Source organism: Chrysemys picta, chromosome 3, assembly GCF_011386835.1.
Source record: "Chrysemys picta bellii isolate R12L10 chromosome 3, ASM1138683v2, whole genome shotgun sequence".
NCBI lineage: Eukaryota > Metazoa > Chordata > Testudines > Emydidae > Chrysemys > Chrysemys picta.
The window spans coordinates 110,544,021-110,558,564 of NC_088793.1; the positions used below are offsets into that span (position 1 = coordinate 110,544,021).

Below are 14,544 nucleotides of genomic sequence, written 5' to 3' on the forward strand. Positions count from 1 at the left end.
GCCGACTCCCCCCGGGACTGGCGCTGCCAGCGGCGTCTTTCTCCCCCGGGTTCCATGCAGTGGGGGCGGGTCGGAGCGGGTCGCCGGTGACGCTATGACGCACGCCGGAGGAGGGGCGGGGGAAAAAAGGAACGGATGGAACTTCCCACTGGATAAGGTGAGCGTGTGTGCGTCAAGTACCCGGATGTTAGGCCACCCCCTTTGTGGGGCGCTCTGGGGACGCTGAGCTCAGTCCCCGCCCCGGCTCTGGCTGGGACTTGGGACAGCCCCAGACTAGGGCGGTTTGCGCTGGGGGTGATGGTAGTGGGGGTGGGGCAGGCTTAGGTTCGTCACAACGGGGGGGCTCAGTCCCCGCCCCGGCCGTTGTCACCCCGCGAGGGCCCTGCTCCCCGCGGTGCCGAGCGCAGCGGGCCCCGCGTTCTTCCGGAGCCGGACGCCGGCTGCAGAGGGGCGGGGCCCCCCGGGCTGTGTGCGTGGGGCCGGCCCGCTGGAGAGAGCTGTGTGCGTGTTAAATGCTGGCTCGTGTTTTACACGGGCACGTTGGTCGATATGACCGTGTATGAGCCCTGGGAAAAGAAAACGTTTTAAAAATAACTTATTGTCACTTTAAATCAGTTCCAAAAGTAGGAGGAGAAGTAGTTGGAATGAATTAAATTCTGCCCCCAGGGGGAGCAGAGTGGGCCTGTAATCCGCTACCAAAGGCACACTTGCCTAACTTCTGCCTGTGTTTGTCAAAACCGTTCTTCAAATTCTCTGGTCATCACTCAGGCCAACTTTTACTGAAGGGTCAAATCCAGAGAAATTCTGAACGCCTGCAATGAGCTGTGGATGCTGAGTATTTCTCAGGATTTAGCCCATAGCTAATAAGTGGACCCATTGATTTTTATTTAGAATATAAGGACTTCTTAAAAAACAACAGAGGTGCCACAGGACCTTTAAGAGGTGCCACAGGACCCTCTGTTGTTTTTTACAGATTCAGACTAACACGGCTACCCCTCTGATAAGGACTTCTTACTTTTTCTCGTTCTAAGAATAACACACAGAGAAGACATTAAACTGAAAACAGGATCTAATAATAGGAAGCACTGCCAGCTTTACCTATAATGAATATTTTCAAGTTTGCCAATGTTTACAAAAACCCTTGATCCTGCATTCAGATTCCTGTGGAGAGATCTTTGTTCCTGCATAGATCTGATTACAGGATCAGGACACAAGTATGCTGCATATTAAGCTCAAGAAGACAGGCATGGAGCCAGCACTTGCTTTCTACAAAAGCAAAAAAAAAAAAAAAATCCTTTAAACTATGCAGCAGACAACTAGAGATTCCCAAGGAGTTGAAGAAGTCCAACTCTCACTTATTGGCCCTGTATCTTTATTTGGGCTGGTGCACCCGATGGGAGGTTTTGTAGTCCTGCTATCTCCAACTGGGAATGTGAACTGAATTCCATGTCCAGTTTGAGATCAACCTGGCTAAACATTGTTAATTCTTTAGTACTGTGTACATTTCTGTACAGCTGTGATTTTCAACCTTTTTTCATTTGCAGACCCCTAAAAAATTTCAAATGGAGTTGCGGCCCACTTTTGAAATCCTGGACATAGACTGCAGACACCAGGTTGAAAACCACTGTTACATGGGAACAACTTTTTGCGAACCTCTTAGACAAAGTCTGTAGACCCTCAGGCCTCCACAGACCACAGCTTGAAAAACACTGGTGTACAGAACTTATGCTTCCAATTTCCAGTGTGCTATGGCAGGACTTTTATTGTGATAGTGGGCCTCCTTATTCTAATTACTTTTTTTGAGTAGGGAGAATAATTTTCAAGTACATGGACTTTTTTGTTCATGCCCTTGGCTGATCTCACCCGTAGATGTTAAGTCCCCGAGGGGAGAATCCACCCTTGTATCAATACGTTAGTAGACTTGCTCATACTCAGTGAGCTCTCGTCCTTTGCTCCACCAGTCAACATAATTTCCATGAGCATGGCTGCCATTTAGGGTGATCAGGCTGGGTGGAATCACACAGTTGGCATTCTGTGGTTACTAAAGAAGAGGTGGTACTCTGTCAGCACAGTATGCAGTGGATACCACTGCTTCATGGTCCAAAAGGCCCGTGAGGGTTCTGTGAGTAAGCAACTGTGGAGGCAATTTTCTGCTGGCTCAGGTCCAAAATGAATGAAACTTCATTCTGGTTACTTATAAAGGGAAACTGAGTATCTATGTTTACGCCAGTATTGTTTTGCATGTGGAACTCCTATTAAAGTCAGTGGGAGGTTGGGGTGTGAATTATGCAAAATCTAATTGAATCTCAGGCCAAATGCCATCCAGTTCTTTCTACAAGTCTGAAATAAAAACTCTGATCAAGTGTCAAGCTGTTCAGTTGTGTGTGCAGGCTCTGAGAAACTCCTGCAAATTAGTAATTGTGAGTAAAATGTTAGAAGTTTCCAAGTCTACAAATAGGTTCAATTTATTTGCCAAGAACCAGTCTTCGTACATGTCAATTGTTCCCATAAATTTTAAAGCTCTATCTCAAGTTGCAAGTAGATATAAATATCCAAGTTCAGAATAGTTTTTATCTTGCAAGAAGTTGTGCATGGGAATTGTGTGTACACCAAAAATATTTAAAGTTTTGGTGAGTACTGTAAATATGAAAATAAGTACAAATGCTTTCAACATACATTTACAACAGATTTACAAGTATGTAAGCATTTCTATTTAGCAGGATGTAAAAATTAAAAGTTTTGGTATCGAATTCTGCCTGCAGATCTGTACATGCAAATTCCACTGTTTGTATGCACAGATCTCAGAGAGGAATATATATAAACAACAGAGACCTCATACCAAGTTCAAAATACACATCGAGGGCCAACTTTTCAAACAAAGGCACACTGGAAGATTTGCCCCTTCCCCCCATTTTTTTTAAATCCCACATGGTGGCACTTCATAATCCTTTCCAGCAAGGATTATTAAAAACATCAAACAGTAAAACAGGGGTTCATTTTGTAATGTCATAGGATAGCAACAATACTAATACTAAGCCTCACAGCATTTGGCATACTGACATTATAAGAGAAGTGGTTTGAGACGCTCTCATGACCTGTTAGATTTCTCTTACTGTTGCCTCAATGCATTCTGCCTTTAATCATGAAAGACCTGTTTGCTTATAGGAAGAAATGGTATTTTAACCCTCTTCTACATTACCATTATGACTGAGTCAAGGTCCCTGCTTTCAACACAATTATTCCCATACCCAGTTATAATAGTTAAAACTTTTAATGTAGACAGCAAACTGCCAACTGGGTTTCTATAGCAAATCATGGCCTATCCAGTGTTTTAACATTGTTACAGGGATGGGATTAGGTCTAGACTACTAATTTTGATCATGATGTAACCATATCTCTTGAGTCTGTCAAGTAGCAAGATACAAAGGATTAATGCTCATCTCAAAGAATGCAGAAATTTAGTTTCTTCATGTACTTCAAAATAAAATGTGCCAATGAATGAAACTTGTCTATTGAATTGGAAGAGTAGAACATTGATGACTTTGATGATCCTGCAAATTATACTTTTGATACCATCATAGTCACTGAAGTGTCCGTTCCATGACTTCTACCAGTGACTCAGAATCAACTTCAGTCAGAAAGAGTCTGTTTATCTTTGAGGCACTAGCCCATTGGTGATTATGCCAAAACAATTGGAGTGGCCTTTTTTGGTGGAGTAGGAGGGTTTTTTAGGTTGGGGAAAATGACAAGTCTGTGGTAAATTAAAATACTCCAGAAAACATAAGTTCTCAGCATGCATTATTTTACCAATCCATAATAAACAGTACTGTTTATTATGCTGAACAGAAAAGTGTAATCTCATTAATCTGTGGCCTTCAATTGAATCAAAAATAAAAATCATAAACATGTATAAAATAAATGTTAATCTGAGATCGGCACCCTATTAGGCCTCATGACCCTTGCTGTGACTCGGATCAAATATTGTAAGATGCGGGAATCAGCTAATCATGATGCTACTTCTGAGTTCTGAAAATGTGACATAGTCAGCTGAGCTTGCATAGGAGGATATGCTCTTCTTGACTGAAGCAAAAGTGTTCCAAAGACTCCAGTTATAACTAAAAATGCCATTAGCAATCCTCCAAGGATCAAGGTTTCAACTGGTGGAAGTTTTCCTTTATCTGGGGGGAAAAAAAAACAGGATTTACAAAGGAATTACCTGTCATCAAATCCATCTGACGATATTGTTACTTGGGACAGAAGGTGTTTTTACAGTCTTAACGGTATAAGAATTCATTAGGATCCAATTCTGAACAAAGTTTACATAGCTCTATCGATTGCATAAGCTCCAGAAGGCAGCAAAAGTGAGGGACACCAGATTCACTTATTTTGGGGACCATTAGTTTGATGTGCATTGTCAGAAAGAAGGAAATCACACCTGAAACTCAGGTTCAAGCAGCTTGTTGGGGGTGAAGCGTGAACTCAAGTAAATGATCTCCCTATCTTCTACACTGCATATCGTCAACCTTCACTGTCCCGTCTACTTGCAGGTGGCATATGGAAGCAGCAAGGGAGGCATAGGGTGTGTTTAGTGAAGGTGAGGAAAGGAACAGGTTTCTGGTCTTGTTTTTAAATAAAACAAGAAAAAGTCTGCCCTGCAAGATGTGGATGTCCTCCTCCTCCTCCTCCATTTACTGATTGCTATAGTGGGGAGGTGATTATCTTGATCCCAGCAGGTCATTTGTACTACTGTTTCAGACCTGTCAGCTACTTGAACTCTTCAGACCACTAGACCCTTTCTGAATTTTTCTCTGTCGATTGGGAAAGAATTGATCTCTTTGCTGAGGGGTTGGGGAGACGATTAAAATGGTAGAATCCTCTGATATAATCCCATGTGTGGCAACTGCGCTGGGCAGAGTGTTAGGGCTGGATTCTCCTTTCAGTTACACAACTTCTACAATGGTGTAACTATGGTAACTGTAGTGACTTTGATGGAGTTACTCCTGATTTACAACAGTGTCAGTGACAGAAGAATCAGGCCCTCCAACTCCACCACTCTGAGGAGCTGGATGGATGACCAAATTGGACATCACTGTTTCCAGGGGACTTCTCCAGCTCAGGACAAAGATTAGCTTCTAAGGGTATGTCTACACAGAAAAAAAAAAAAACCAGACAAAATCATGGCACTGTCAGAGCCCAGGTGTAGACTTGGGCTCATGCTACAGCACGAAAAATAGCCATTCTGACTCGGGCTCTGACACGGGAAGGAAGGTGAGTTTCAGAGCCTGAGCTCCAGTCCGAGCTGGAACATCTACATGGCTATCTTTAACACCATGGTGCAAACCCCACAAACCAAAGTCTGTAGACCGGGGCTCTGAGACTTGCTGCTGCAAATTCTGTAGACTCAGAATTCTGCTGTGTAGACATGCCCTCAAGCTACAGAACAGTCAGATCCCTACAGTGGGCTGACCGCAATCCTGCTCCTGTGGTGGGGGCTGACCGCCACTGGTGGTTAACCTGGCCCTGTTGTTTCTACTCCAACCCCAAGCTCCTGGTCTGACGGTGGTGGCTGCTGCTTCAGTGGCCCCAGCCACTACTCCAGCCCCCACCATTGCTTCTGAGTGGGGGCTGAGAGTTGCTCCAGCCTCGCCACTGTAGCAGGCTAAAGCCAAATAAGTCACGGAGATCCTCTGAAATCACGGAAGTAAGGTAAAGTATAGATTGACATAAAACATAGATTTACTTAATCACATAAATAAGAAAACTCATATTTATGGTTTCCATCGCAGCTCCCGCATAATAAGGCATAATCATATATGGGTGATGACACAGGGCCATTGACTTCTCTGGGAGTTTAAGGTTTCCAGACTCATCCAGGGACTGGCACATAATAAAAATTAATATGCATTGGGCAAGGAAGGTAAGTTGTCTGTGATATACATGAGTTTGAATGTCCTGGATTTTGTGTGTTTAAAAAAAATTATCCTGTTAATGGAATATTTATGACATTTTTAAAATTTAAAATATACCAAAATGGATCACACCAGGCTACATAAAACATTATTTTTTGAAACACGGCTTTATGAATCACTTACTTATCTTAGCTTCTCCATCATCTGCCAGCTTTCGCTTGATGGGACCAAAAGAGACTGTGTGAGTAGGAAATGGTGTGGTTTCTCTTTTATTCCTGGTTATTCTTCCATAATTAGTACAATTCTGATAAAAAAGAAATTGCAAACAGTAAGTATCCGAGTCTATATGCATACATGCTTCTCAAAGGGAGGTAAAGAAATTCACACTTAAAACTGTTTGCCTGATAAACACAGGCCTCTGATTAGATGAAGGAGCAACAGAATAGAGCAATGCTGTGAATAGAGCAATGTTTGCGATGAGCAGAGTCATCTTGCTCCAAGAGAGGGCAGTGATAACCATACACACACATATCATGTACTTAAGACAGAGGTTGTCCTGAAGTCCAAAGCTGGAGTATCTGCTATTCAGAAAAGTCATAGTGGAACACAAACTGTTATCATGTAGGACACTGGCTCAAATTCGGGTCAGGTCAGTAGTGACCTGATCTTGCAGACACATATATGTGCTTCTCTTTGCTGAACAGTAGTGTCATTAAGCAAAGTGGGGTTACCTGTGAGCAAAGCTGAATTGTTACCATCTGGTGGCTGTTCAGTGACCTGTTAGAAATGAATTTGGTAGGTTCCATTTTAGTGGACAAGAGTCCATATTACAAGAAAAAAATCCCTCACCTGCATAATGGTACTAACTGGCACCTTTTATGCCTTTCTCAGCAAAAAGACAAAGGATTGATTAGACTTGGAGATGGAACTGCCCTCTCATCCCCCACAATTTAGTGTTAGGAAAGCATGGGAAAGTTTGCCAGTTGCTGATCATTCTGTACTTATTCTGTGGATAAATTGGGGTGCATTTTCCTCTGCTGCCAAACTTTTACAAGCACCAAAATCATTTAGAAAAACAAAAGGCTCTCTTAAATCTATGTGTTCAAGACAAGCTATCATCTAAGAATGAATTTGCAATGATCTGCTCATATGTGTATATGTATATGTGTGTGTGTATTTATATGAACAAATCATTACAAATAGATATATTCAGTAACAACAATAGAGAGAGGAAGTAATAGGATTCAAACCAGGACATTTGATCACAAACTACAGGGTTCTTGCCTGATACCTTAATGCATAATTTCTAGCTGTACTTATATTTCAGGTCTGGTACCAGGTCCTCTAACAAAGTACTGGATACAGAAGTAAATTGAAATGTAGTTTCTAGACTGCAGAACACTAAGTATTGGGGTAATAGCTAAAAGTTTGGGGGGTTGCGACAAGCCCCTGAACCCACTTAGGCTTCTATTCACTTTGCAGACTTGTGTTCTTATTTCTTTCTCTCAAATATGAATGGGAATGGCTAAAGGAAAAGGTTCATATTAGCTCATCCAGTGCAAAGAAATGCTATTCTTTAGCAGAGCCTAATCCCATGGAGGGCAATTTTATATACACACCAAGAAAGCACAGCTGTGGTTTAACTTTTGGTGCATTGCAGATGCAAAGGATAGTTGCTGTTATAGTAAGAATGGGTAGCACCCTGTTGGCACTGCAGTAAGAAGTGGATAAATCAGGGGCACTTCTGCCAGCTTTATAAAAGACACAGGGCTCTCAGTACAAAACACTGACAAACTCCAGAAGTGAGTAATACTGCTGGGAAGGAGACGTGGCCGGGGTAGCAATAGCACAATGATGCACATATTTAAAAATATTGTTTTGGAAGGTCCTGCACATCCAGAAGGGTCAATTTTAAGATATTAATCCATTTGGCCGTTCTCATTTTATACCCCAAAATAAACACTGAGTTTGATCCAGCCAAAATGATCCTTCATGGCTGCTGTACTGGTCCTTTAGTCTCTGCAATCATGGAAGATAATCTCTAGTCTGAGGAAGAAATGTCCCCTTTCCTGTAGTCACAGGTCAAATCAGTCATCCTGTACTTTCCCCTTTCCAAGGTCAAAATTAGAGGCTTCTCCCAGCCCAAGTACTATATTGGCATTCTAGTTCTTGGGGATGATGTTGGGGAATTCCACTTAGCAATGACAGGGAATCTCTCACATTCTTGTGGGAGACAGGGTTCTTCCCCAGCGCTCAGTAATCTGGAGGGTGGGGATGGGTGGAGGGCTTAAAAGGTTTATATATCTGAATAGCTGTACAGTTTGGGAGACTAGAATTTTAAAAACAAGGATCAGGATTCAAGAAACCCTCTGCATCCATAACAAAACAAAGATCAGGAGACAGAAATTCTACCCTTTCACTCCCTTGCAACACACTGGGGACTGGACATCCAGGTCAGCTGCAGAGACAAAAATAAAACTCTGTTCATTGGTTGGGCTCTGAGCCCATCAATCCCTCCACTCACAGCTGTGCAGGGAAGTTACTAGGGCTGTAGTTATCCACGTGGTGCTGTGGGAGTTTTGTGAATGTCCTGAGTCGTGGGAGTTATGCAGACTTATAGAAAGAGGGCTGGTTCATTTACAGAAGTCCGCTGCCTCCTGGGTAGATCTGCAATGTGCAGCCACAAAGCCTTTACTTAAAGGCTTCTATTGCAGGCTGACCTTTCTACTGAGGAACTGGGATCCACATCCTCCCAACTTTTGGGGTCCCAGCTTGGGTGACCAGATGTCCCAATTTTATAGGGACAGTCCTGATATTTGGAGCTTTGTCTTATATAGGCTCCTATTACCCCCCTGTCCTGATTTTTCACAGTTGCTGTCTGGTCACCCTAGTCCCAGCCCACATAGGCATTTTCATCTCGGTCAGGCTTTAAAAGGTCCCAATCCATATATTGGCCTACCAGCACACACAATTTCATCCTGTTCCAAAACCTGAAAAAAACTGGTTAGCAGTAAAGGACTGCAAAAATCTACCCAACACCAGAGGCCAAATTCAGGCTTGGTGTAAAGGGATTCAACCGCAATGGAGGTTGAACTATGCTATTTCCCTATGGAATTGCACTTTGTTTTACTGGGTCTGAATTTGGTCCCAGATATTTAAGGCCTGATTCTCTTCTCACTTACATCAGCTTTACTTGTGGTAAGGCTATTGACTGCAATAGATTTACTCCAATTTACACCAGTATATGTGAAAAGAGATTACAGGTCGAAAGAGGTGGGTTTTGTTTTTTTTTAAAGGGAAGTGTACATTGTTTTCTGGGCATCTTATAAAAATCAGTCTACATAACTAGGTGCATAGCAACAAATGACACATGTATCAAGAAACAGACAGATACCCTAAATTGTCTATGGCAGATTTTACTTATGCTGAGCTACTGTCTTGTGTGACTTTCAGACAAAGCATCTGGTTTTATTTGAGTCAATTTCCAAAATGTCATACTGACTTCTTCCTTGATTTCTTTTCTTGCTTAATATGTCTTCCTGGTAGCTTTTCAGATGTAATTCTTGAGGAAACAAACCACTGTACAAAGCCTTGTTATCATTATGCAGCTGCTGTTAATGTCTAAACATCTACCATCAAAAATCATTCACGCTGATATTGCATTCTGTGCCATAATGTCGGACAAGTACCGAGCAAACTGTACTGTATCTTCCTTTCTGATGTGAAAAAGGTTTCGCTCCTGTTCTGTGTTGCGAACAAAGATATAATCAATCTCCTTGCTAATAATATCAAATTCAACTGCATGGACAGTTTTAAGGAACAGTGCGGTTCTGAGGTGGAATATTATATTGCTCCCCTTAGAAAACTTATCTTCTGTGTCACCAGCCCATAAATTATCAGCTGAATGCTGGTAAATGTCACTTAGTTATAGCTCCTCTAGGATCAACTAATATTTCATGCTTTTTCCTACCACATTATAGTATCTGATGAAAGGATGCAAACTCTGCTATGTGTTTTGCTACCATACTGACATGTCTGAATTAAGCTGCAAGCTTCCAGCAGCAGGGCCCTCATCTTCCATATGTGTTTGTACAATATTGGTTACATTGATGGTGCTCTAAAAATAATATTATAAATCAGTCCAAACTATGTGACCTTGCTCAGGCAAAACACTCTTTGGTGTCAATGGGAATTTTGCCTCTGGAAGGTCTGAACAAGGACCACATGACAACAGTAATTAATATAGCACTTCACATTTGCAAATTGCTATACAAACATTAATTTCTCATGACAATGCTGAGAGTTGGGCAAGTGTGATGGTGTGCAGGGACACGACGTTGTCCTTAGGGAGCAAGGAGGTAAGCTCAGCTCCCCCTCCCTTGGCACGGGGGGTTGGGGGGAGGACTTAAAAATGGGCTACTTGGGAGATTGGAGGGCGGGGGAGGGATGCCATTGGGAAAGGAGTCCACAACCAGAGTTGGAGAACTTGGCTGAAACTCTGGTGGAGGGAGTTTCCTGTTACTCTTTTTTACTTGGTTAACTTGATTTGATTTCTGGTTATAAACATTATCCTTAAATAAAAACCACGTTGACTGCTCCTTGGTTTGCTGTTTAATCATTCTACCAACTTACACTAAGGATTACTATTCTAAGTTTGCAGGTGGGGAAGCGGAGGCTGAGGGCTAGATGTCTTGCTCAAGGCCACACATCAAGTAAGTGATAGAGATTAGAATTTAGGAGCTCCTGATTTCCAGACCTGTACTCAGTCTACTAGACCACATAGTTTCTCCAGTTTGGCCCACTAATAATAATAACCCCACCCCAATCCTCATATACACATGGATATATAAAAAACTTACTGGCTTGCAAACAGCTGCTGTACTGTGACAAATCTGAACTGTGCAGTGTAGGAAAATGTCATTGTAAGAGATGCCAACAAACTTGAACATCTGGATCCTAAACATTGCTTCTGCACCTCCACCATTCATTATTACTGACAGTGTTTCATCTTTGACAACTTGGGGGCAGCTATGTAGGATAAAAGATATAAAATAATTAGATCCCAAGGGTCAAAAATCTTTGGCATTCATCTGTGTTATATCAGACGCTAGAGGAGATTTAGCCAAACAGCATTGTCAGTCTGATGGCTGGTCTTGTTTGTGAATCCCTCACATTACTCAAGGTTAGAGCTGGTCAGAAAAATGGTAGCAATATTTGATGACTAAAAATGTCTTTGCAACCAAAATAAAAAAAATTACAGAAAAAATTGTTTTGATACACATTTTTGAAAATTTTTTTGTTAAAATTTTTTTTAAAAAATGTAGAAAAAGCTTCAGATCTCTGGGTTTTCTACGCTCCCCTTCTCTCATCTCTAAAACTATTTTTCCCTACTTTCCCCCCCCACTTTTCCAGTGGGAAAAAAGTAAGAAAATGTGAGTAAAAAACCCATTCTTCCACTTTTTACTCTCCTCCCCCTTTTCAAGTGCATAAAAGAGGGAAACACATAAAAGTAAGAGAAAAAGAAAAAATCTAAATGATTTTTTAAAAATTCAAAATGAATTGAAACATTTAATTGCATTTAAAAAGTTTTAATTGAAAAAATGCCTCAAGCCTAATAAAAATTGTTGCAGGCAGTTGGCTTCAATATAAACACCTTCACAATGTGAATGTATCAATCTCAGAGGGTAGGAGAATAAGGCACCTAAACTACAACCTTAATGATGCACAGTAGTGCCATTTTGAATTGAAATATTTTGGGTTTTGGCCAAAATATTTTGTTTTTTCAGGTATTAAAGTTTTTCAATGCAACATTGAAATTACCCAAGGATAGCCAAAACTTTTATGAAATATTTTGTTTAGTTGAAAACCCAGTTTTCCATTGAAAAACAGTTTTGATAGGCAATATTCAACTAGCACTAACGTGGGATTCTTTTTATTTGCCTTCTGGTTTCTGAGACATTAGGGTACACTTGAGTCATGTTTTAAAGCCTTTTTCTGCAACCATGAGGGCTAGAAACTTTCTCTTTTTTTAATGATAGCTGAGATTTTAACTTTGTCCCTTCACTTCAGGAACTGCAGTTTTGAGAAAAATACCAAATAGAGCAAGACTAACAATAAAACTGCAAAAGTTGGCAACACTGAGATTCCTGAAATGCAAACTATGAACTTTGAAATTTGAGTATTCACACCAGAACCTTGTTACTAAGAGTTGCTCTCATCCAGTCTAGGAACAGAACTAATAACATGTGATCTACATGTCTTGTCAAAACTAAACAACACAATTTTAATTTCAAATATCAAATAATTGCATGAATGGCTTGCAAGCCAATCTGCAGATCAAGAATTATTTGTAGAAATATAGAAAATCCTGTATCCTATGCAGCAGACAGACCTAAATTGTGTGTGAAGGAGCCCAGAGTTGTGTTGTACTATCTTCCAACCTCGTTCCCCTCCAAGGCCTCTCCAACCACCACAGTGTTCCTTGATAGTGTTTCAGATAGAGAGAGAGTCATTTTATTTTACACTTCCTCCACGTATTTAATTTTCAGTGTGCTGTAGATTTTTGTATTGAAAATAAGTAAGTGCATTATATATATAGCTGTCAGGTTGTGTTAGGAGATAGTTGGGGCTTTCACCATTTCAAGAAGGCGTGGTTTTGTACCTAGGAGGCAGTTGAAACTTTTGGAAATGGGGAAAGGATATATCTCCTCTGTTCCTTCCCCATCTGAGAAGAGGCAAAAATACTTTAATGTGTGAGGAGAGGAGGGTTTGAATTCGTTATTCCCCATCCCAACAACCCATGACAGCAAATAGTTACCCCACTGCACCTTATCCCAGTATCTGCCATTCCACCCAACAATGGAAAATAAACACATTATTTTGCTATTTCTGCTAAAACTATCACCAGTCAAAAAGCTAAGGTATTTAAACTGTTCTGAATCTTCACTGTCACCACCCCACAGAGATGAATTACAGAAGTTTATGCTACTTACGTTACAAGCTGTGTGCAGACTCAAGGCAGATCTCACATTATTGGTTTACATTACCTCACACTTGAAACGTTTTTCCTTCCCAACTGTATGGTATAGTGTGACATTTTGGGGCCCACCCAGACTGGTAAGATTGTGTTTTGTTTTTGTTTTTAAACGAAATCTTAGATTCTGGAATATAATTGCATGGGAATTTAAAATTATGTAACAATTTACAGGTCTGCATAATCACATTATACACTGGGTCCAGCTAATGTATTTTTAGAATGATGTATCTACTATGTATGCTGGGATACAAACCTATCTTCTATAAAGGAATATTGAACAGCATGTGAAGGATCCTTCGTTGGTGTAGACCAGCAGTTTTCAAGTTGGATTATTAAATGACCTGGGACCTGCCAGAGGACAGAAAAAAAATGAATCTGATAAGAATGTAGATTTCGATCTTCAACATATAATATTCTCACCATCTCTTAGGTGCTTGTGACAAGTTCAAAATACGTTAAGGATGAAACCAATAGTTAGATCAAATTGGTTACGCTATGTCATGATTCAAACTCTCCAACAGATGGTTGTGTTGTTGACACCCCCTTGCATCCACTTGAAGCATTTCCACATCGACTTTCAAACTTCACTGAACTATGATGGCGGCCAAGGAAATTATGTGTGTTTGTGTGTGTGGGGGGGGGGAAGGTGAGTAGAAGAAAAGTGGGAGACATAGAAGGACACACTAGAATGTCTTAATCCATCCCCGCAGATTCTCCAGTTTAACAGGCCTTCTCAGGTCCACCAGAATGAGAACTCCCCTCCCAAATGAAGTTCTCCAGAAGGAGCTATCTCCAGAGTGAAACTTGTCACTCCTCCTTGAGACATCCCAAGCTGCAAGCATCCCCATCTCCATGATCCCCTGCCTGTAAGGGCTGGGACATGGTGGGAGGGGACAAGGTGAGTGGGAGCTTTGCAGCTGAACAATGCTACCAGCTCCAGTCCTTTCTTCTGGCAGATTATTTCCTCTGGTGAACTTGTGCCCATGATTCACTGTTGACGAAGGTCTGATAGACCCTTGGTCAAACTGGGCCTCTGTATGCTTTACAGTCACAAAAGGGTGGGGATAGATTATGGGGGCATTATACATAAAGGGGGGGATGTAGTTGTAAGCAGGGAGCATGGATGGTGAGGGGTATGGATGGGGGTGGATATGGCAAGGGGCTCAGAGGTTGTTGAAGGAGCGGAGGAGCTAAGTTGAGTGGAAGAGCTCTTTGTTGACTCTCACCCCCGTCCCTTCTGCCTGCTGGTTCCTAGCGCTGCTGAAGAGACCAGTTCCCTGGCCCCAGCGGGCAGCCTTGCTCCCTAGTTCCATAGGCCTCTGTCCAACCACACTGTCCAAATCTATCCCAGCCAGAAAATTTTTTTCTTGCTACCCCTTTATTTTATTATCTGTTTTAAAGGATCAAAATAAATTATCATAAAAATGCCTAATGACTGAAATGTTTCCTTTTCTGTTTTCCGTACCTTCTCTCCCATGTTTGGTTAAATATCAGAAGGTCTCTGTTATACTCACTGTGAAGACCAATGGTTGTACAGATGCTTGCCTTCACTTTCTAGGCCAGGGGTCGGCAACGTTCGGCACGCGGCTCGCCAGGGTA

At 41.6% G+C, this 14,544-nt stretch overlaps 1 protein-coding gene and 1 long non-coding RNA gene across 3 annotated transcripts in view; one reads left to right on the forward strand and one right to left on the reverse strand.

Moving 5' to 3' along the window:
- Positions 1–19: 19 nt before the first annotated feature.
- LOC122173507 (uncharacterized) lies at positions 20–3,495 on the forward strand. The gene is made up of 2 exons (XR_006173983.2): positions 20–157; positions 1,545–3,495. It is a non-coding gene; the product is annotated as an uncharacterized LOC122173507 (long non-coding RNA).
- A 319-nt stretch (positions 3,496–3,814) lies between these two features.
- LOC112060820 (alpha-tectorin-like) overlaps positions 3,815–14,544 on the reverse strand; it is a 40,096-nt gene continuing 29,366 nt past the window's right edge. For both annotated transcript variants that reach the window (XM_024112790.3, XM_042848217.2), the window contains 4 exons: positions 13,199–13,293; positions 10,769–10,937; positions 6,093–6,213; positions 3,815–4,178 (listed from right to left, as the gene is read on the reverse strand). In XM_024112790.3, the coding sequence (XP_023968558.1) occupies positions 4,006–4,178; positions 6,093–6,213; positions 10,769–10,937; positions 13,199–13,293 (558 nt within the window). In that variant the 3' untranslated portion in view covers positions 3,815–4,005. The remainder of the gene's footprint in view (positions 4,179–6,092; positions 6,214–10,768; positions 10,938–13,198; positions 13,294–14,544) is intronic.